Source organism: Neoarius graeffei, chromosome 19 (assembly GCF_027579695.1).
Source record: "Neoarius graeffei isolate fNeoGra1 chromosome 19, fNeoGra1.pri, whole genome shotgun sequence".
NCBI lineage: Eukaryota > Metazoa > Chordata > Actinopteri > Siluriformes > Ariidae > Neoarius > Neoarius graeffei.
In genome coordinates this window covers 27,391,310-27,416,309 of record NC_083587.1, presented here as the reverse complement: position 1 = coordinate 27,416,309, position 25,000 = coordinate 27,391,310, and the positions used below count along the sequence as shown (strand labels likewise).

The following is a 25,000-nucleotide window of genomic DNA, read 5'->3' as shown; positions in this document are numbered from 1 at the left end:
TCAGTTGGGATAGGCTCCAGCTTGCCTGCGACTCTGCACAGGATAAGTGGTTATCGATAATGGCTGGATGGATTTTACGTGACTTTAGTATGGACCACTACTGTATGCCCTACTACCAAGTACTTAGAAAACCAGAAGGTAACTCAGATCAAGAACACACACTCACCACCTCTAATCCAGACTACACCTTTGATACTTCTTCACACTTTGACCTCATTACCTCAACAGCTGTCACTGCTTATCGAGCAGTACACACTCTCAGGAGATCAGTGTACTGTATTACAATGAGGGACAGACACACTACAGGATCTCTTGGACGCAAGATGAGAACATGATGGTTGTGTGTGTGTGTGATGGCGACTCTCACTTGGACGTGGATTTCTCTTTCTATTCTTGTGATGTTGACACTGTGTGGCTGTCCGTTGGCCAAATTGCGCTGATCCAGCTCAACAGTGAAGGGCTCGAGCAGACCCCCGAGGTCATAACGCAGCTGGAGAGAACCTGAGAGTGAGAGAGAGAGAGAGAGAGAGAGACTTCCTATTTGGAGAGGATTAAGCGTGAACAATGTTTTTTTTAATGAGGAGAAGTAAACTCTCTTATCTTAATATACATAGGACTGATAAACCTTGAATGTGATACAAATATACAAACTGCTCAAACACTGAGGAAATCATTACACAGAGACATTCAATCTCAGGCCATTCAGTGAGAAACTAAGAGTTGAGAAAATATTTTAAAATGTTGAGAACAAGTAAACTGTTGTGTTCGAGGACCATACGTACCATTGCGTTGCAGCACTACAGCCATGTAATCACGGATCCTTGAGCTGATGTACAGGAGGATGCTGGGAGTACTGGACGTGCTGAAGCTGAAGGTCACAACCTCCTGGGTCAGGTTCATGTCTGTGGACAGAGACTGAGCAAAATCCTTTCCTTCCATGCTGGACACCGAGGACATCACCTCCGGCGTCAGGTTATAGCGGACCAGCGTTCCTGCCTCAAAATAAGCTCCTACATCTGCAACACAAACAGGCTCTCTGAGACAAACTCAGTTCTTTGTGGAATTTTCCCCCTCTGTTCTCTCATCACTAATTGTAGCTGGTGGTGATGGGTCTGAGTAACAACTGAACAAGCTGTGTGATTGCAGGCTGAGGATGATGAGATATGGACATTGTCTGTGACTTTATGACTTGCAGAAACAGGTATGACAAAATGGTTGCCATTCCGTGTGTGTTTCTTTGAAGCTGTAAACACAGCACTTTGTGTTACTGGTTATTGAAGACAAGAATGGAAAATTGAAGTGTGAAATTGCTCATGCAGCTCATTTAGCTGAATAAGAGTAATTTGAATGCCGATTACAGGAGCAGAAAAATCACAACTAATGCACAAACTGCTGCATTTGAGGTAGAATGAAGAGGATTATGGGAAATCAAGAGAGATGATCAGAATGAAAATAAAATGCTGATTGAAGGTGATCTATCTATCTATCTATCTATCTATCTATCTATCTATCTATCTATCTATCTATCTATCCATCTATCTATCTATCTATCTATCTATCTATCTATCTATCTATCTATTTTTTAGGTTTTATAGTATAGAATTTCTACTAAATGTCATAGAAACAAACAAAAGAACTCAACAAGCTGCAGGAATGAAACCATATGTTAGTAAAATCAGAAATGTCATTAGAGAGCAAGACTTTTGAACCTCAACACTGCACTGAGTGACTCTCGTAACTCGACTGACCCTGAGACAGCAAGACTCAGAATTCATTATTGACACTTATACACTTAGTGGGGTATGGAAATAAATGTGTATGAAATGGAAAATGAGTGCAAAGTAATTTGCTGTTACAAGCTGCTCATATGGGACTCAGACTAGATGGAAGCACAGAGCTGAAAAATCAACCAAAGCAACTGATTTACAATGAAAAGCAATTCACTGAACCTCAATAAACATGAATGTCTATGAGACTCATTGAAGTGTATGAAGTAATAACCATATTCAAGTAAGGGGTAGTGAGAGTAGCGTACAGGTTATCAGTTCATTCTACACACTTGCATACTGTATTTCTTCTCTCTGACATACTGTATGCTGTATATATTGTGATATGTATGGAATAAAACCAAACGGGGTGTGCAGTTTTACAAAAATAATCAGTGACTATTTGTGGTGGTGTGATACGGCTTGATGTAAAGCACATCATGAAGTGTTTTATTCCCCTTATACCACAGCAATTTGTCAATGATGTTTTAAAATAAATGACAAATCATACTTTTTAATGTTGTGTTATATCTGTGGGACAAGTTAGTTCTTATGTTCTGTTATTGCTTATGATATAACAGTTATAAACAGATGTTCTGTGTGAAGATGTTCTGAAGACTTTCCCATGGTGGAAAACCTACCATTACAAATTGCTGACACTTAAGACTCCTTCAACGGATGCCTTCAAATGAACATCACCTTACAGAAAACTTCACCATATAAAAGATTTTCACACATTTTTTTGTTAAATCCCTTCTTGGATTATTGTAGAGTGTTTGCCATATAAATCCTAACTACCATCACATTGAATCATCCTTCTGACCAATCAGATCTGAGAACAATGAATATTTATGACATCATAATTAGACTGAGTGATAAACACTCACCTTTAGTGCAGAACGGTCCGTCATAAGCCGTGTTGCTGCAGTCGCATGAGTAGCCGTTGTATTTCTCCACACACTTCCCTCCATTGCGGCAGTACATCCCGAAACTGGTGCAGTGACCCGAACAGCCGGGTTTAACTCCAGGAGTGACCTTTGCTCTTTCTTCCAGGTCTAGGGTCATGCCGTTCATCCTGAGGGAGCGGATACATCCGAGGAAGCCTCTCTGTCCTCCTGCTGCACCTACAGTATCAATGCAAAAAAGAGATTTTTCATCTCAAAAAATCATCATTAGATTGCTGGATAAGATTCATCACTTACAAGACAGAACATTCATCCTGTTTAATTAAATTACATTAATGTCTAATGGTGAACATTAAAGAAGCACACATGATCAGTGTTGAAATGGGAAATTGCTATAGCTGAGAAAATCTTGAAATAATACTCTAAAGATTTTATACCATAGATCCTGGACAATGAGACTTTAAGAAAAACAACGTTAATGCACTGTCCTCAATACAGTTTTCCATCCTAACAGGAAACGGCTAATTTATAAGTGTGGACTTTATACATGATCGGCCATGACACAGTCATCTTTAATAAATTATAAAATAAATAAATAAAAGGACAGACATGATGGGAGCCATCTGCCAAATGACATATGAAGCAATTGTTTTTTTTTTTATTAAATTCTGTCACTCTTAACAGTCTTTAATTCGAGATGGAAATTCTCACTCCACATTGTTTAACACACTCCAGAGCAGAGGAGACAGAGAAAAGAAAAACATTAAGAATTCCACAACTACACTCAATTAGCAGCTGACATGGCAGTCGATTAATTCGTGTGTGTGTGTGTGTGTGTGTGTGTGTGTGTGTGTGTGTGTGTGTGTGTGACTTTGCTGCAGAATTCATAGTTATATAAGTAGTGCAACTGGCTGCTGGACTTCCTGACGGGGAGACCACAGACTGTACGGGTCGGCAGCAACTCCTCCAGCACCATCACACTGAACACGAAGGCCCCCCAAGGATGTGTGCTAAGCCCCCTCCTCTTCACTCTGCTGACCCACGACTGCACACCAACATCCAGCTCAAATCTCTTCATCAAGTTTGCGGATGACACGACTGTGGTGGGTCTCATCAACAATGGCGATGAGACAATCTACAGGAGTGAGGTGAGCCGCTTGGCCATGTGGTGCAAGGACAACAATCTCCATCTGAACGTGGAGAAGGCGAAGGAGATTGTTGTGGACTTCAGGAGAGAGCACACCCAGCATGCTCCACTATCTATCGACGGTGCTGCAGTGGAGAGGGTGAGCAGCACCAAGTTTCTGGGTGTGCACATCTCTGAAGACCTGTCCTGAAGCAACAACACCGCATCACTGGCCAAAAAAGCCCAACAGCGTCTGTACTTCCTCCGCAAACTGAGGAGAGCAAGAGCCCCGGCCCCCATCATGCACACTTTCTACAGAGGCACCATCGAGAACATTCTGACCAGCTGCATCACCGTGTGGTACGGCGCCTGCACCGTGTCCTGCTGCAAGTCTCTGCAGCGCATTGTGAGAGCAGCTGAGAGGATCAATGGTGTCGCTCTCCCTTCTCTAATGGATATTTATAACTCCCACCTCACCCACAAAGCCATCAGGATTGCAGGTGACCCCACTCACCCATCTCACAGCCTCTTTAGCCTGCTGCCGTTGGGGAGGAGACTGCGGAGTCTCCGGGCCAAAACCAGCAGGCTCAAGAACAGTTTCTTTCACCAGGCGGTTAGGAGGCTCAATTCCCTCCCTGTTCTGCCCCTCCTCCCCCCTCTGCCCCCTGCCACAGATTCTGCTCGCACACCCCCCTGCCCCCCCTTCAGCATCTGACATGTCATCCTCAAAGTTCCCCCCCCCAAACACACACACACATCTCATCGTTCATTAACACACTGAACTCAGGGACCGCACATCTCACTTTACCTCGCTCATTTGCACTATTCTGCACTACCTCATCTTAACAGCTGCTAGTTTGTTTATACTGCTTATTTCAGTGTTTACCTGCTATACCTCAAGTGCCCTTGACTGTTTATTTGAACCAATTTGTGTGTGTGTGTGGTGTGTGTGTATATATATATATATATATATATATATATATATATATATATATATATATATTAGTGCTGTCAAAAATGTTGCGTTATTAACGCGTTAACTTGACTCAATCTTAACGGCGATAATTTTTTTATCGCGAGATTAATGCTCTGTGACATGATGTAGGTTTTTCATAAGCTTTTGAAACTGCCAGGAACTTGGAACAGAGACTTTGCTTAGAAAAACGATAGCAGCTAGACTGTAAAGCCACGCCCCACACAGCCAGAGTCCTCTGCCCTCCCCCGAAGAGCCACGGTGCTCGGCTTAGGTTTCATTTTCCCATCGGCGGCTCCAGCCCCACTTTGCAGTGGCTGTGACAAGACGTGTTATGGTCTGCAATAAAACAAACAAACAAAACATTGGTACAACCAGTGTTCGAACTATGCCGATATTTTCGGGGGGTCCCTTTTTTCCCTTGGGGGGGGATGCTTGCGCTTGTCTCAGAGCGCGGATCTCCATCACGCGCTCACTTCGGATATGCAAATGCTTCCCGTTACACACGATTGCTATGTCAATAAACATCATTTTGCCAGTATTTTAGAGACCCCCCAACATTTCCCAAATCATGTTTTCAAGGGATCTCATGTCTGTTTCAGGGGATCTCAGATCCCCCGAGTACCCCCGTAGTTCGAACGGTGAGCAAGCCCATTCACTTTTTTATGCTGATAAGAGAATTACATGGTTTTTCATGTGACAAACATGTGCGATTAAATTGCGATTAATCGCGAGTTAACTATGACAGTCGCGACATTAATCGTGATTAAATATTTTAATCGCTTGACAGCACTAATATATATATGTATGTATGAGTGTTTAGTCTACGTCTAGTTCATATCTAGAGTGTTTATACTGTTTATATTGTCATATTGCCTGAGTGTTTAGTCTGTCTAGTTCTTCTTATCTAGTGTTTATACTGTTTATTTATACTGTTTATATTGTTTGTCTGAGTGTTTAGTCTATGTCTAGTTCCTATCTAGAGTGTTTATACTGTTTATATTGTTTGTTTTTTTCAATTATTCTATTTTTATTTATTGCATTGCCTGTTTGCACTGTGGGTCAGAGAGGACTGAAATTTCATCTGTGCTGTATGTCGAGCATGTACAGCATATTTGACAATAAAGTTAACTTGACTTGAAGAAAACACGCTGAGCTGTTATAGGAAAAATGATCAAGAATGAGGAAGTTGCTGTTGCCAAAATGAAGTGGATTCGTGTTCTATAACAGCACATCCTTAAGTGTTTTATTCCTCTTATAATACAATTTGCCAATACTGTTCAAAAAATATATATTCATGAACAGCATGTCTTTTTTTTATCCTTATATAATTACATTTAAGGTAGTGGAACATCTAAGAAACAAGTTATCAAAGGCTTGCAATCTTGGCTCATGTTTACTATACCCACAACAAGCCCTAGTCAAGAACAACATCAACAACCTCTACGTTGTACACTTGGGTGGCCATCTGGCAACCATGATGAGCCTCGGGCAAACCCATCTGGAACTCATGCCTCCGATAAGCCCAGACGTGCATGTAACTTCATCTCTCAAGTTAAGATCACATCATGGAATGTGCGCACATTGTCAGACACTGCAACAAAAAAAAAAAAAAAAAAAGAGAAAAGCTCCAGAGCATAGATCTGCTCTGGTAGCAGTGGAGTTAGACCACCTCAGCACTGATATAGCCTGTTTGAGCGAGTGCCGCATACCTGGTGAAGGAGAGCTTACTGATGGCAACTACACCTTTTACCACTCAGGATGGAGCACTGACGACCACAAACTTGAAGGTGTTACCATAGTTCTCAAAACCAAGCTCTGCCCCTCCATCATTGCCTGGTCAGGTGTGAACTCCAGGATGATGACTATGTGTATAAAGCTTGTGTAGCCCTGTGCTATATATTTCTTTTATTTTTGTTTTCTATTGTAAAATATTAAATAAATGTAAGTTTTGAATGCATATGCTGACATGTATTTGTTTTTCTAAGACCTGTATTTTATTTGAATTTTGAATATTTAAATTTTATTTTTGTATTTTTATTGGTTAACCAGGCCTGCAGCAAGGGTTTTATTTTCATTTAATTGCCAGCATAGAGGGTTTAATTTTGAACTCTTTGAACTGAGTTAAGAACTGGTTGAATTTGTGTGTGACGGTGGGGCGCACGAGGGTTTGTGTGTGCCCTTTACATTGGGTGCACTAGTGCGCGTCTTCCATTTTAAAGGCGCTATAGCCCATTTGGTTAGGTTTAAAGGGACAATGTGTCAATTTTCCCATTGAACGGGAACTTAGAATTTTTGACTTTAAAAGTAGTTTGGAGGTTCAAGGAACCCATTTCCATTTGAAAGACAATTTTGTTATAACAGCATAACATTTGAAAAGGAAAAAAATAAGTATAATTTCATATATTTTTTTCTGTGCAATTTCATTTTTCATATAAAAGAAACAGTACAGGAGAAAGTAAAGGATTTTATTTTATTTACTTCATTGTTGTGAGAATTGATTCTTAAAAAAAACATTAATAGTTAAGTACAACATTAAGAGCTATTAGAGCACTTTATAAAAAAACCCTTTTAGATATACACACATATTGGTTGTCGCTAAAAAGTTACAAGAACTCAGGGCGCCCCATAGTGAGTTTGAAGATTAATATTATTGCATGCTAGTTCCAGTGGTATAGGGGCACTACACAAAATGGAGGCACCGCTGGGATCAGGGTTTTAAGTGCTTAATTGTTTTTTGCTCAAGTGTTTTTGAAGGATATTTCTTGTTGCCTTAGCCTATAGCCTAGTCTCCTATTAGTGATCTTAGGTTGTTTGTTATGGAGATAATTTACCTGACCGAGTTAATTCAGCGGTGCAGGGGAGAAAATATTAATGTCAGCCATGCTATATTGGTGGTTGGCGTTAGCAAGGATCTAGCAGTAGGCCAGATCGAAGAGACCCTGCATACTGTAAGGTGTTGGGGATGGGTGCAGAGTAAGGGGTAGGAGATTTAGCAGTGATGCTGAAGGTCTTTTAGTTCTTTGCGAATGCAGGGAAGTGATTGATCCTAGCTTGGTTCCCCCTGAAGTAAGGCCTGAGAATAGTGATGCTGTGTGGGAAATTGTGACAGCTGACCAAATTCCTGCTGCCCCTGATGATTTCTCAGCCAAGCTGAGGGACTTTTTAATGACTGAGGGTAAAACACTAGCTGACTTACAAAGCTTTTGTAGTCCTTCTGCCTCTCCACAAGAGCCTGACGAATCAGTTCTGCATGCCATGGTTGATGTAGTTAGCCGAAGCCAGACTGAAGGCTATGGCTGTCGCCATCTTCGGATCTTTTCAGGCATCACTCCTACTCCCGCTGGGGAGGAGTCTATGGAGTATTGGCTTGAACAAGCCACTTTGATGGTTCAAGAGAGTGAATTAACTGAACAAGAAAAGAGACATTGAATACTAGGAGTGTTTGAGAGGTCCTGCTTTAGAGGTTGTGAAGTCTTTACGCCTTAGTAAGCAAGGTTCCACTGCTGAAGAGTTCCTTTATGCACTGGACAGTGCATTTGGTTCGGCAAAGTCTGCTGAAGACCTTTACTTCTCCTTTCGCCTCATTCAAAAGAGGGCTGGTGAGAGATCGTCAGACTATGTTCGGAGACTTGAACCTTTTCTGGCCAAAGTAGTGAAGAAAGGTGGGGTTTCAGCACAAGATAAAGACAGAGTGAGGGTGGAACAGCTGCTTCGTGGGGCAATTGATTCAGAGCTGATGTTATTGCAGCTACGGCTGAAGGAGAGATGAAGTGATCCTCCTAGTTTCCTTAGCTTACTCTCTGAGATTAGAACGGAAGAAGAGCACCAGTGAACACAACAAAGTCAATACTCATGTTCAGAATGTTGCTACTCGAGATGAGTCTGCAGAGACAGGTGTGGACATTGAGGGGCTAAAGGCTGATTTTAAAGCCTTAAGAACCCAAGTGATTGAGATGAGTAAGAAAACAGTCTTCTACTGAAGGAGCTGTTGCTTCCATGTCAACAGCCCAGACTCCCCAGTCTGGTAGCAACAGGTCTGAAGCTGTAGCTTTAAGTAAAAATGTTAGAAGGTTGAACAACAAATTAAAGGCTAGGGGAGCTAATGTAGTTGAACCAGCAGCTACAGTTGCCGCTGTTGGAACTAAGCCTACTGATTGTGGTTCTCTTAGGCAAGCGCAGAGTCATAGAAGGGACAATGACCATTTCTGCTACAGATGTGGGGAAGATGGGCATACTGCCACCAAGTGCTCATCTGATGAGAATGAAAAGAAAGTGATTAGGAGACTCATAGCTTCACTTAAGAAAGCTAAATGTGGGTGTGTCCCTGAAGGGTGACTCCAAGAATGAAACCACTCACTGTTTTTCTAAAAAACAGGCAGTGCATGCTAAGACAACTGCCACATTTCCTGAGGGTCTTATTGGTCCCCCATCTACTGTGCAGGTGAAGGTGAATGGTCACCCCTGCACGCAATTTTGGATAGTGGGTCACAAGTGACCATAGTTTTTGAGAAATGGTATGAAAAACACTTGTCAGGCGTACCTGTTCAACCTGTGTCTGGCTTAGCCATCTGGGGGCTCAGTGATACGAGTTACCCATATTTAGGATATGTTGTGGTTGACATGCAGTTCCCAAAAGAGTTTGTTGGTCAACCAGAGACATTGTCTGTGTTGGCATTGATTTGCCCTGGGCCTAACACACCAGACCAGGTTCCACTGATTCTGGGCACAAATGCCAGTTTGTTCCATAGGCTTGCTGCTCTATGTCTTCATTCAAAGAGTGAAACTCTGGCTCGTGCATTGAATGTCAGCAGTGTAGGGCCTAAGAAGGAGCCTGTTTTGCATAGCTTTGGTAATGTGGATCCAGATGACACTGTGGGCTTAGTGAGATGGATGGGCCCTGATCAGTTGACCCTCCTGCCTCAAGAGAGTCGTTGTGTGCCATGTCAAGTGGATTTTTGCCAGTCAACTCCTAAAGGCATTGTTATAGTGGAGGCAAGTGATGCCACACCATTGCCTCAAGGTGTGATGGTTCAGCCCGTGGTAGCCCCAGCTAGTGCCATTGACCCTAATTGTTTCCCCTGTTAATACAGAATGAGACAAAGAAGGAGGTTAGCATACCTCAAGGCACACCTCTAGGTAAAGTCCAGACTGCTGAACTGGCAAGTCCACTAGTGAAAAGTCAGACATCTGAAGAGGTGGACCCATCTGTGATTGATTTTGGTGATTCACCTATTCCTATGGAATGGAAGGAGAGACTTAAGAGGAAACTGTGTCGCCGGCGTAACGTGTTCTCACTCCATGAATGGAAGGTTGGCTTAGCTAAAGGAGTGGAGCACCACATTCGTCTGTCTGACCCTCAACCATTTCGGGAGAGGTCCAGATGTCTTGCATCTGCTGACATAGAGGATGTGCAAAAACACATTACAGACCTGCTAGCTGCAGGAGTGATAAAAGAGTCTCGGAGTCCTTATGCATCAACCATAGTGATTGTGAGGAAAAAGAATGGTAGTGCGCGGATGTGCGTTGACTACCAGACTCTGAATAGTAAGACAATAGCTGGTCAATACTTGACGCCACGCATCGATGATGCATTGGATTGTTTAGTTGGAAGCCGCTGGTTCTCTGTGTTAGACCTCCGTAGTGGTTATTACCAAATAGCCATGGCGGAGGAAGACAAGGAGAAGACCGCATTTATTTGTCCTCTCGGCTTCTACCAATTCGAGCGAATGCCGCAGGGAGTTATGGGGGCCCCTGCGACATTTCAGTGCTTAATGGAGAAGGCCGTAGGGGACATGAACCTGCTACAAGTCCTTATTTATTTGGACGATTTGATTGTGTTTGGGGCCATGTTGGAGGAACATGAGGAGAGGCTCATGAAGGTCTTGGACCACCTCAAGGAAGTGGGTCTCAAGGTGTCGCTGGACAAGTGCCAGTTCTGTCAGCCCAAAGTAAAATATGTGGATCATATAGTGTTGGCTGACGGGATTGCCACAGACCCATCTAAGGTGGAAGCTGTAACCCAGTGGCCACAGCCCACTGACTTGAAGTCACTGAGATCATTCCTTGTTTTTTGTGGTTACTACCGCAGATTTGTCGCCAACTATTCCTCCATCGTGAAGCCACTAACTGACCTCACTAGAGGTTATCCTCCTGTGAGGAAAGGCAAAAAGCTGAGCATTGTGAAAGACCAGCACTATTTCAGGGAGTCTGAACCGTTTGGCCCGCGATGGATGGATGCTTGTACAGAGGCATTCCAGGAGATCATCAAGCGCCTCACTAATGTGCCGGTGTTAGCCTTTGCTGACCCAAATGGGCCTTATGTGTTGCATGTTGATGTCAGCCTTAAGGGGCTGGGTGCTGTTTTAAATCAGGTGCATCCCGAGGGCCTTAGGCCCATCGTGTTTGCCAGCCGAGGTTTAAACACCACTGAACAGAAGTATCATATACACTAGCTTGAGTTTCTAGCCCTGAAGTGGGCTGTGGTGGATAAATTCCATGATTATCTATATGGGGTGAGATTCACTGTGATGATGGACAATAATCCGCTCACATACATGTTGACGACTGGGAAACTCAATGCTACAGGGCACAGATGGCTGGCTGCTCTGGCCATGTATGATTTTGAGATCAAATATCACCCTGGAAAAGTCAATGTGGATGCTGACTTGCTTTCCCATAACTGGGTTGATGAAGACACTGACCCATATTCCGATGGAGATCAGAGCTTGATGATCTTAGAGATCAGGTCTCTGAGAGAATCCATGAAGATGTGTTGCCAGCAGTGGATACTGCTGATGAGCATGAGAGTGTGTCTGAACATATTGAAAGTGATGATGAGCCTGATGTGATTTCAGATACTGAAAATGTTCTTGCAGACATGAGTGATGGTGAAGTGAATACTGTTAATGATGCAGATGCACCTGTTGAACAAAGAGATGGTACTGTATCTGAGATAAATTTTCCAATATTAGCTAACGAGGAAGTTCAACCTCAGAGAAATTCCCCTAGACAAGAGAAGAGGTCTATTAAACCTGTTATAAGGCTAACTTATGATGAGGCTGGAAGACCTAAGGACCAGCCTTTGACTATAGTTCATAGGGGTGTAGTCATAAGGATTGGTTAGACACTTGATGGTTCATGTCTCATGTTCATGAGACTGGTTTCATGGGGACATAGAAACCGTTTGGGGGGGGGGGGGGGGAGAATGTAGCCCTGTGCTATACATTTCTTTTATTTTTGTTTTCTATTGTAAAATATTAAGAAATGTAAGTTTTGAATGCATATGCCGACATGTATTTATTTTTCTGAGACCTGTATTTTATTTGAATTTTGAATATTTAAATGTTTTGTATTTTTATTGGTTAAAACTTTATGGTGAACTTTGAACCCTGACTGGTTAAAGCGGAAACGGGGGAGTTATGGGAAGAAGGAGAGAGAGGATGGCAGAGAGCGGACAGCTAGTCTGAGCTCATGAACGTTACCTGTTAGAATTACACAGATATTTTCCGCATCTAGGCTTTAGAAGTGGAGAGTTACTAATAATAGTTTATTGGACTACAGTAACTGCACTTTTGGTGACCGTGTATGTTGAGTACTGTCCAAGTTTAATTCAACGATGGCCTGCCTCAAGAAGACGCCTGGCCACCATCTTAGCAACATGCTCCAGGCACATCACAGCTTCATTGTTCTCGGTGCACAGAGACGTACTCCTTCGCTAAGACGACAGTGAACCCCGTGTTCATCTGGACAAGTTGGACGCATTAGGGAGTTGACACCAGTGCGAGTCTGCGTGAGGAGGAATTCTTCTTGTCCGAAGTCAGGTACCTGCACCCTTTTATTTTGCTCCTTGAGCGAAGCAACCGTTCACGTTTCTGGGTCTCACCACTCACAAACACCGAAACCAGGCCTGCAGCAAGGGTTTTATTTTCATTTAATTGCCAGCATAGAGGGTTTAATTTTGAACTGTTTGAACTGAGTTAAGAACTGGTTGAATTTGTGTGTGACGGCGGGGCGCACGAGGGTGTGTGTGTGCCCTTTACATTGGGTGCACTAGTGCGCATCTTCCATTTTAAAGGTGCTATAGCCTATTTGGTTAGGTTTAAAGGGACAATGTGTCAATTTTCCCATTGAACGGGAACTTAGAATTTTTGACTTTAAAAGTAGGGGCGGCACGGTGGTGTAGTGGTTAGCGCTGTCGCCTCACAGCAAGAAGGTCCTGGGTTCGAGCCCCGGGGCCGGCGAGGGCCTTTCTGTGCGGAGTTTGCATGTTCTCCCCGTGTCCGCGTGGGTTTCCTCCGGGTGCTCCGGTTTCCCCCACAGTCCAAAGACATGCAGGTTAGGTTAACTGGTGACTCTAAATTGACCGTAGGTGTGAATGTGAGTGTGAATGGTTGTCTGTGTCTATGTGTCAGCCCTGTGATGACCTGGCGACTTATCCAGGGTGTACCCCGCCTTTTGCCCATAGTCAGCTGGGATAGGCTCCAGCTTGCCTGCGACCCTGTAGAAGGATAAAGCGGCTAGAGATAATGAGATGAGATAAGACTTTAAAAGTAGTTTGGAGGTTCAAGGAACCCATTTCCATTTGAAAGACATTTTGTTATAACAGCATAACATTTGAAAAGGAAAAAAAAACCCTATAATTTCATTTTATTTTTGTGTAATTTCTTTTTATATAAAAGAAACAGTACAGGAGAAAGTAAAGGATTTTATTTTATTTACTTCATTGTTGTGAGAATTGATTCTTTAAAAAAAACATTAATAGTTACGTACAACATTAAGAGCTATTAGAGCACTTTATAAAAAACCCTTTTAGGATATGCACATATATTGGTTGTTGCTAAAGTTACAAGAACTCAGGGCGCCCCGTAGTGAGTTTGAAGGTTAATCTTATTGCATGCCAGTTCCAGTGGTATAGGGGTGCTACACTTGGAAGACACTATCATAAGTGTCTACGCGCCTACATTTGAGACCCATGGAAGAAAAGATCCTTTTCTATGACCAACTCTCATCCCTCCAAGTCCCTCATGGAGACAGATTATTTCTGCTGGGTGACTTTAATGCGAGAGTAGGCTCTGATGCCACCACTTGACCCGATACCATTGGGCCCCCATGGGTTAGGAAACGTTAACTCACAAGGCCTCATGCTACTCGAGATGTGCACAAGGTTTGGCCTTACCATCACCAACACACTTTTTGCACATCCTGACATCCACAAAGGTACTTGGAAGCATCCCAGATCCAACCGCTAGCACATGATTGATTACATCATCGTCAGTCAACATTTCAAGAGTGATGTGATTGACTCAAGTGTGTGGCACAGTGCTGACTGCTGGACAGACCACAGGCTGAGAAAAAAAAAGCAGAGAGCAACATCGTGAACTTCACAATCTTTCTGGATCTCATCAAGGCCTTTGACATGGTGAACAGACTGCTTATCCCCAACAAGGTAGTCAACATCATCCAAAGCTTTCATGATGGCATGAACGCAAGGGTTTCAATCAATGGAGAGTACACAGAACCATTTGAAGTGACTGCTGGCCTCAGGCAAGGCTGTATATTAGCTCCAACCTTGTTCATTTTGTTCTTCACCTATGTGCTCAGGCATGCTTTCAAAGACCAGCCAAACTTTGGTGTCAAAATCAAACAAGATGGGAAACTTTTCAATACTGGATGCCTGAAGAACAAGTCTGTACCCACCACAACCCTAGGCATATTCCTATATGCTACCAATAAAGTCAAAGATCTCCAAGCCACCACACATTCACTGAATACTGCGTGCTCTAGTTGGGGCTTGATGATCAGCAAGGAAAAAACAGAAGTCCTCCACCAGAACTGTGATGACCCCCCCTCCTATCATGTTGGATGATTACCAGCTTAAGCGGGTTCACAAGTTCACATACCTTGGTGATGTAATGTCTGACGATGCCTCACTGGACCATGAAATTAGTAGGAGGATATCTTGTGCTGCAGCAGCCTACAAGTCCCTTGATTCAAGGTGCTGGAAATGATCGGGACTCTCCATAACAACAAAGCTTGCACTATACAAAGCTGTTGTCCTCCCTACTCTCTTATATCGCAGCGAAACCTGGGCCACTCTAGCTAATCACACCCACAGACTAGAAGTGTTTCACCAACAGTCCCTGTGTCACATCATGAACATCAACTGGTGGCAACATAATCACCAACCAAGAGGTACTGTCAAGAGCCAATTCAACAACTGTGGAGACAATGCTGAGAATAAATAGTCTATGGTGGTTAGGCCATGTATCAAGGATGGAAGAGGACTGCATCCCAAAACAACTTTTGTCTGAAGAACTAAAGAATAGCACCAGGGAGCATGGATGGCCAAAAAAAAAAATGGAAAGACTGCGCAAAAGACGATCTGAAGCTGTCATCAACAGTACAACCTGGTATGAAGAGACACAAAACCGAGACAAGTGGTGCCAGAACCTGTGACGGGGTCGAGTCAGCTGTGAAGCTGAACTAGCAACCCGTGTCGCATGCTGCTGCCAGAAGCATCATGGCAGGGTTCCCCGTGATCGCAAGTGACAGGGATTAGAGTGAGTGAGATAATTACATTTAAGGTAGTGGAACATCCAAGAAAACAAGTCATCACTTTATGTTATTGCAACTATAAAATAGCTGTTTCCTAGTCAGCCTCTTTTCTTTTTTCACTTTAAGATAATCCATCCATTATCCATAACCACTTATCCTATGCAGGGTCGCATGCAAACTGGAGCCTATCCTAGCTGACTATGGGTGAGAGGTGGGGTACACCCTGGACAAGTCACCAGATCATCGCAGGGCTGACACAGAGACAAACGACCATTCACACTCACATTCAGACTTGTGGTCAATTTAGAGCCACCAATTAACCTAACCTGCATGTCTTTGGACTGTGGGGGAAACCGGAGCACCCGTGTCATGCCACGCCAAGATCGAGTGGGAGGTGTCGTGGCGACCTGCTGCAAGGAGTGTCTGAACGCAGGCTCACATGAGGAAACCCACACAGACATGGGGAGAACATGTAAACTCCACACAGAAAGGCCCCCGTCAGCCATTGGGCTTGAACCCAGAACCTTCTTGCTGTGAGGTGACAGTGCTAACCACTACACCACTGTGCCACCTTTGACACAAAAATACTTATTCAAAAATGATTTTATTGCTTCCGCTAATAATGTGGTCCATAGCAACTGTCATAGCAAATCTGTGTAATTAAAGAAAAAGTTATTCAACACTTTCTGACCAATCAGAATCCAGAATTCAACAGCTATAATAAAGTGAGAATACTGGATATATGTGAGGATGCAGGCACTTACAGATGTATTCGCGGAAGACAGATTGCTGAAAGTCAACAAAGCCAAATCAAAGGATGAGAATTGGTGTTGGTAAACTAGCGAGGGTCAAGTGATCGGCAAACAAATGTAACATGGGAAAGACAAAGCATGAGAAATGAGAAGAAAGTAGCAAGGGTCAGGAATGTCATAGGCAGTCAGAAAAGATACAAGGCTTGGTATGAACTGAGAGTAGAAGGATACTTCACAAAGGTGTTTGTGAAGGGAGCTTATATGGAGGGACAGGTGATTGAGGAAATGGAAGCCAGCTGTGATTCAGTAGGCGGGAGACAGAGGGCACTGTATGTTCTGGGAATTGTAGTTCGGAGGGTCCATGTTTGTAGATTGCTGATTCTCAGCGGGTTTGCTGACAGAGCCCCCCTGAGGAGCTACCTCCAGGAGCTACAATCTTTCTGGGACAACCCCTACCTCTGGGTGCTGGTTTACTAGGATGCTGGGCATGGAACTCTTGCTTCAGAAGGGGGTCAAGGATGTCTTTGAACTTGACCCAGCTTTGTTCTTCTGGCCTGTAACCTTCCCAGTCTACCAGGTACTCGACTTGGCCTCCTCTTCGTCTTGAATTGAGGATCTTGTTGACCTGGTAGATGGGCTCTCCCTCAAGGTTGAGTGAAGGGTATTCTTGGGTCAGTGTGTTGCTGGTGAGGGGTCCCGGGATGGCAGGTTTAAGGTGTGAGACATGGAATGTGGGTGATACTTGGCTGTGAGGAGGGAGCTCAAGATGGTATGATACTTCGTTGATGCGACGCAAGACTTTAAATGGCCCAATGCATCGAGACTGGAGCTTTCTACAGGTGTTGGTCTCTCTTAGATTTTTAGTGGCCACCCATACTCTATCGCCAGGGAGGAAGTCGGGAGTCTCTCCTCTATGCTTATTTGCGTATACCTTGTATTTGGTGCAGACTGATTCTAGTCGCTGGTGAACCTCCTCCCAGATGGTCTGACTGCGCTTGAACCAGTCAGTCAGTCAGTCAGTCAGTCAGTCAGTCAGTCATCGACGGCTTGTACCTGGCTGGGTGTGTCGTCCCAGGGGAACAAGGGTGGTTGGTAGCAGAGTATGCACTGAAACAGTGTCAGTTGGGTGGCAGAGTGTTTCAGCGTGTTTTGTGCATACTTGGCACAGGGCAGGAAGCATGCACAGTCCCCTGATTGTGCATGCAATAAATCCTAAGAAAGCAGCCAATTTCCTGGTTTGCTCTATCTACTTGACCATTGGACTGAGGGTGATAGCCAGACTTGAGGCTCACGGATACTCCCAACCTCTCCATGAAACTTGTCCAAAACATTGAAATGAATTGGGGTCCCCGGTTGCTCACTATGTCTTTGGAGATGCCATAGTACCGGAAGACTTGCTGGAACAAGAGCCCCGCAGTTTGAGAGGCTGTGGGGATACCTGGCAATGGGATAAGTTTCAAGGCTTTTGAAAATCTGTTTCTGGTTACCATTATTGTGGTGTTGTCTTGAGAGGAAAGGAGATCAGTGATAAAGTAAATCGCCAGGTATGACCATGGCCTTTGGGAAATAGGTAGTGGGCATAGTTTGCCAGTGGGGGGGGGGGCTCAGAACCTTTGCTTGAGTGCATTTGGAGCAGGAAGCGATGAACTGATTGATTTCCGACAGCACGTTCTCCCACCAGTACCTGTTCCTTAACATCTGGTGCGTATGCTGGCTGCTCGGATGTCCCGTGGTGGGAGATACATGTGCCCAGGTGATGAATTTACTGCAAAGATGCTTTGGCACATAGAGAAGGCCAGGTGGGAGGTGAACTGGCAGAGTTTGAGGCTGTGATTCGTTTATTTCCTTGTCCAGTTCCCAGGTGATGGATTGCATGAAACACTGTGATGGGACAATAGGATGTGAATCTGTTCTGTGGTGGGATGGCCCGAATGCCCTGGATAAAGCATCTGCCTTGATATTTTTGGAACCTGGACAGAACGAAATGGTGAAGTCAAAGTGAGTGAAGAATAGTGCCCACCTGGCCTGACATGGATTCAATCTCTTGGCTTTTCTGAGGTGTTCTAGATTTTTATGGTTGGTGAGGATTATGAAGGGGAGAGTGGCTCCCTCTAACCAGTGCCACCACTCTTTAAAGGCTAATTTTATAGCAAGCAGTTCTCTATTTCCTATATCATAATTTCTCTCTGCTGAAGTTAGTTTCTTTGAAAAGAAGGCTATGGGGTGTAGCTTCTGTTTTTACCTGAAACGTTGGGACAAGATGACCCTTACTCCAGTATCAGACACATCAACCTCTACGATGAATGTTCTTGCAGGGTCAGGATGCTGGAGTATTGGGGCTGACATGAAGGCTTGCTTTCGCTGGTTGAAAGCCTCCTCTGCCGCTGGGTTCCAATGTAGGCCCTTGGGACCTTTCTTCAGCAGAGTGGTTAGAGCAGGGGTGTCAAACCTGATCCATAAAGGGCCGTGTGGCTGCAGGTTTTCATTCCAGCCATGCAGCAGCACCCTGATTTGGCTTATTCAATCAACTGACACACCCACCCTTTAATCAAGGGTGGGTGTGGCTGCAAGTATTTGACTGTGTGAAGACAGTTCAGTTGATTGAATGAGCCAAGTCAGGTGTGCTGCTGCATGGCTGTAATGAAAACCTGCAGCCACAAGGCCCTTTATGGATCAGGTTTGACACCCCTGGGTTAGAGGGATTGCCAGAGTGCTGAAGTTTCAGATGAACCAGCGGTAGAAATTTGCAAAGCCTAAGAAGTGTTGAAGATCTTTGATAGAGCCGGGTGTTGGCCAGGATGTTACAGCTAAGACCTTGGATGAGTCCATGCTTACTCCTTTGGTGCTGATGATGTAGCCCAGGAAGGAGATCCTACTTTGGTGGAATGCACACTTCTCAGCCTTCATGTAGAGGTTGTTATCCAGTAGTCACCTGAGGACTGCTCTGACATGTTCCTGGTGAAGACGGACATCTGAAGAGTATATCAGGATGTCATCAACGTATGTGATGACATTTGCCCAGCATGTCCTATAGCATGTAATTGATGAAACATTGGAACACGCTGGGTGCTGAATAAAGGCCATAAGGCTGCTGGGCCATAGAAGGTTCACGCTGCACGCTGCATGCTGCACGCTACACGCTACACGTTCACGTGAAGAACCGGACCCTGGGCCATTAAACTTCATGCTTGGATGTTCACGTGTTGCGTCTGTTCTACTTTGACCGAGTAACCAACAATATGGACTCTTCGGATGACGACGATTGCCTCATTCTGCTTTTACTGAGACAGAGGAAGAGAAAAAGGAACAGAATTTGGAGCCGAGAACACTTCCTTCTGAGAGAAACCCGTGGTGAATTTCACCGAACATTCTATAATCTGCTTGACAATCCCGATGAAGAACTATTTTTCAATTATACCATTCAATTATATTTTTTCTGAAGTTTTCCCCTGAAAGCATAGAGTTATCTCCCTAGACCCGTTCTGATTGGCTGGCGCGGCGGTGACCGCATGCATTGACTGGAATTTCCATCTTCACGCCTAGAAAAAAGTGTGCATGTTCATTTCACGCTTCACGCGTGAAGTGTGCAGCGTGCAGCGTGCAACGTGAACGCCGTTCTATGGCCCAGAGCAAGTCATGCTACGTTTGTCCACTTTTCTTTACACGCGTGTAGCGTGTAGTGTGCAGCATGCAGCGTGCAGCGTGAACCTTCTATGGCCCAGCTGCCATAGAAGCATGACCCAGTATTCGAAGTGTCCAGTGGTAGTGCTAAAAGCGGTTTTCCACTTGTCACCCCTCTTGATCCAGATCAGATTGTATGCACTGTGCAGGTCAAGTTTGAAGAAGATTCTAGCAGTCCGACGTTGTTCCAGAGCTGCTGGAACCAAGGAAAGAGGATAAGGATACTTGACAGTGACCTGGTTTAGACCTCTAATCTATGCAGGGCCTCAGCCCACCCCCACATTTCTCCACGAAAAAGAAACCAGCTGATGTGGGAGATTTGGATGGGTGAATATATCCCTGTTTGAGGGCCTCCTGAATGTACTCCTCCATGGCAGCATGTTCCTTTTGGGATAGGGGATAAATGTGACCACGGGGTGGAGACATACCTGGCAGTAAGTCAGTGGGGCAGTTGTAGGGCCTGTGTGGTGGTAGCCTGCAGGTCTTCCCCTTACTGAAGACTTTGGAGAGGTCCCGATAGCAGTCAGGAACATTGTCCATGGAGTCAGGTTGAGGACTTTCTACAGAGGTGGAGGATACCTGGACCTGGGGACGAGAAAGACAGCTCCAGAAATATGTGGGTGACCACTGGAGAATTTCCTTGTATTGCCAAGAAATGAGAGGGTCATGAAGTTGTAGCCAGGGATTTCCAAGAATAATATCATGGTTAACAGTTGTCATAACGTAGAGAGAGATGAGCTCCTTATGTAATGCTCTGACTTGGATCTGCAAAGGTTGGGTGCATGAGGTGACCAGCCCGTCACTTATGGGTCCTCCATTGATGGTCTGAATGCTGAGTGTGCTGTACAGTGGGGTGATGGGCAGGTTGAGCTTCTGCATGACGGTTTTATTGATAAAGTTCCCCTCTGCCCCTGAATCAATGAAAGCAGCTAGGACATGAATGGAGGATGCAACTTTCAGTAACACTGGTAACTGGAAGGACTTCAAGGAGAGCTTTCTCACCAGACTTGTAGATTGTACGGGTTTCTCAGCTGGGTTCTCATGGGCTGGTCGGATCAGAAAGTTCTGGATGTTATGTTCGGAGCTCCCACAATAGAAACACAACTCCTCCTTGCATTGTCTGGCACGCTCAGCACAGGTTAACCTAGTGTGTGAGACCTCCATGGGTGCTCTGTCCTCCAACGGCGGAGCAGTCCTGGCACAATCATGAATGGAGGGTCGGTACTTTAACAATTGGTCGAGACAGATGGCTAAATCTATGAGGGAGTCGAGAGAGAGAGGTTCTCATCTCTACAGGCCAGTTCATTGATGATTTCAGGAGGAAGACCTTGGCAAAAGACTGCTTTCAGGGCTGGGTTGTTCCATCCACTGGTGGCTGCTAGCATCCTGAAGTCCAAGGTGTATTTGTATTTGGCAACACTACAATTACCTTGAGAACTAGCGAGTAGGCTCTCTCCAACCTCTATCCCCTCAGTTTCATGGTCAAATACTCTCTTGAATAGAGAGAGGAACCATTCATAAGACAGTTTGCTCTCCATCCTTGTTCCAGATAGCAGTAGCCCAGAGGAGTGCTTTGCCAGTGAGAAAAGACAGAAATTTAGTGATCTTATGCTCGTCTGATAGGTTTGGCATGGTGGCAAAATACATAGAACATTTCAATAAGAAACCTTTACATGCGATGACATCTCCAGCGAACTTCTCCGGAGTGGGGAGTTGCAACGCTGGACTAGGAGGAGACTCAGGGCACGCTAGGAGGGCCTGCAACATCACAGTTGCGAGCTGTGTCATCCAGGTGTTGAGCTCAGCGAGCATCTGCTGATGTTCTCCTAGCAAACGCCCCTGCATGTTTAAAGCAGTCTGTTTGGAATTCTCCGCTACATCCATGTTGGTGAAGTATCCTGTGAGGATGCAGGCACTTACAGATGTATTCACAAAGGAAGACAGATTGCTGAAAGCCAACAAAGCCAAATCGAAGGACAGGAATCGGTGTCAGTAAACTAGTGAGGGTCAGGTGATCAGCGAACAATGTAATGTGGGAAAGACAAAGAGTGAGAAACAAGAAGAAAGTAGCAAGGGTCAGGAATGTCATAGGCAGTCAGAAAGGATACAAGGCTTTGTATGAATTGAGAGCAGAATGATACTTCACAAAGGTGTGTTTGTGAAGGGAGCTTATATGGAGGGACAGGTGATTGAGGAAATGGAAGCCAGCTGTGATCCAGTAGGTGGGAGACAGAGGGCGCTGTGTGTTCTGGGAATTGTTGTTTGGAGGGTCCATGTTTGTAGTTTGCTGATTCTCAGTGGGTTTACTGACAATATAAGCTTCACCTCTACAGGACTTCCTCTGAACTGAGCTGATTTATTCCCTGAGAAAAACCAGCTCCAGCTCACCACTGCTGAATAATACCAGATTATGGGCACTTTTGCTGCAGCTTTTCAGTGTTCTCTGGATTTGCACTTATTTTAAATGACAGCTCTAATCCTTGACATTCTACTAGCACCAATCATTACACCCTCATCTCATTATCTCTAGCCACTTTATCGTGTTCTACAGGGTTGCAGGCAAGCTGGAGCCTAACCCAGCTGACTACAGGTGAAAGGCAGGGTACACCCTGGAAAGGCGGGGTACACCCTGGAAAAGTCTCCAGGTCATCACAGGGCTGACACATTGACACAGACAACCATTCACACTCATTCACACCTACGGTCAATTTAGAGTCACCAGTTAACCTAACCTGCATGTCTTTGGACTGTGGGGGAAACTGGAGCACCCGGAGGAAACCCACGTGGACATGGGGAGAACATGCAAACTCTGCACAGATAGGCCCTCGTCGGCCACGGGGCTCGAACCCGGACCTTCTTGATGTGAGGCGACAGCGCTAACCACTACACCACCGTGCTGCCTCATTGCACCTTATCATTGAAATATCTTTTCCTTGTCTTTCAAGCCTTATGCTTATATATATACGTATATATATATATATATATATATATATATATATATATATATATATTATGGCATGCCGTTCAGGAAATTAATCTTTGAATATATGGAATGAATCCCCGAATATACTGAATGAAACTTTGAATATATGGAATGAATCCCCGAATATATTGAATGAAACTTTGAATATATGGAATGAATCCCCGAATATATTGAATGAAACTTTGAATATATGGAATGAAACTCTGAATATATGGAATGAATCCCCGAATATATTGAATGAAACTCTGAATATATTGAATGAATCCCCGAATATATTGAATGAAACTCTGAATATATTGAATGAATCCCCGAATATATTGAATGAAACTTTGAATATATGGAATGAATCCCCGAATATATTGAATGAAACTCTGAATATATGGAATGAAACTTTGAATATATGGAATGAATCCCCGAATATATTGAATGAAACTCTGAATATATTGGATGAATCCCCGAATATATTGAATGAAACTCTGAATATATTGAATGAATCCCCGAATATATTGAATGAAACTTTGAATGTATGGAATGAATCCCCGAATATATTGAATGAAACTCTGAATATATGGAATGAAACTTGGCTGACGTCATGAAGGCACTGCCGCCGTCCTGCAGCAAAAATGAGTCAGTCGGCTTGGGATTTGGTTGCGGCTCTTTTAAACAATAATGACATTGTTAACACTCTGGCGAATGCTTGTGGTTTTATTAGTGTTTACTTCTTTTATGTGCAACGAAGCTACGGTGACAGTCATTTCCCTCGTGGATCATATTTGTATAACGGTATTTTCTGTATATAAAACTGATTTGTAAATTTTGTTTGTCAAGTTTTACAGCGTTTCTCAATATACTCTAATACTCTCCTCTGAGTCAGAGTTTTTCTTGGGACCTGTTGTCTGTCTGCCGAGCTGTGGGAGCGGGGTCAGAATACAAAGTAGTTTCATTCCATATATTCAAGGTTTCATTCCATATATTCAGAGTTTCATTCAATATATTCAGGGATTCATTCAATATATTCAGAGTTTCATTCCATATATTCGGGGATTCATTCCATATATTCAGAGTTTCATTCAATATATTCGGGGATTCATTCAATATATTCAGAGTTTCATTCCATATATTCGGGGATTCATTCCATATATTCAGAGTTTCATTCAATATATTCGGGGATTCATTCAATATATTCAGAGTTTCATTCAATATATTCGGGGATTCATTCCATATATTCAGAGTTTCATTCAATATATTCAGGGATTCATTCAATATATTCAGAGTTTCATTCAATATATTCGGGGATTCATTCCATATATTCAAAGTTTCATTCAATATATTCGGGGATTAATTCAGTATATTCAAAGTTTCATTCTATATATTCAAAGTTTCATTCAATATATTCGGGGATTCATTCAATATATTCAGAGTTTCATTCAATATATTCAAAGATTAATTTCCTGAACGGCATGCCATAATATATATATATATATATATATATATATATATATATATATATATATATATATATATACACACAGTGGGGCAAAAAAGTATTTAGTCAGTCACCAATTGTGCAAGTTCATCTCATCTCATCTCATTATCTCTAGCCGCTTTATCCTTCTACAGGGTCGCAGGCAAGCTGGAGCCTATCCCAGCTGACTACGGGCGAAAGGCGGGGTACACCCTGGACAAGTCGCCAGGTCATCACAGGGCTGACACATAGACACAGACAACCATTCACACTCACATTCACACCTACGGTCAATTTAGAGCCACCAGTTAACCTAACCTGCATGTCTTTGGACTGTGGGGGAAACCGGAGCACCCGGAGGAAACCCACGCGGACACGGGGAGAACATGCAAACTCCACACAGAAAGGCCCTCGCCGGCCCCGGGGCTCGAACCCAGGACCTTCTTGCTGTGAGGCGACAGCGCTAACCACTACACCACCGTGCCGCCCATTGTGCAAGTTCTCCCACTTAAAAAGATGAGAGAGGCCTGTAATTTTCATCATAGGTACACTTCAACTATGAGAGACAGAATGGGGGGAAAGAATCCAGGAAATCACATTGTAGGGTTTTTAATGAATTAATTGGTAAATTCCTCGGTAAAATAAGTATTTGGTCACCTACAAACAAGCAAGATTTCTGGCTCTAACAGACCTGTAACTTCTTCTTTAAGAGGCTCCTCTGTCCTCCACACATTACCTGTATTAATGGCACCTGTTTGAACTCATTATCAGTATAAAAGACACCTGTCCACA

The 25,000-nt window shown here is 43.9% G+C and overlaps 1 protein-coding gene across 1 annotated transcript in view; it reads right to left on the bottom strand.

Moving 5' to 3' along the window:
• Positions 1-25,000, bottom strand: part of LOC132867592 (contactin-associated protein-like 2) — a 274,602-nt gene that overhangs the window by 20,794 nt on the left and 228,808 nt on the right. The window contains exons 18-20 of the mRNA XM_060900577.1: positions 2,654-2,890; positions 783-1,016; positions 368-501 (exon numbers count right to left, since the gene is read on the bottom strand). Of these exons, the coding sequence (XP_060756560.1) occupies positions 368-501; positions 783-1,016; positions 2,654-2,890 (605 nt within the window). The remainder of the gene's footprint in view (positions 1-367; positions 502-782; positions 1,017-2,653; positions 2,891-25,000) is intronic.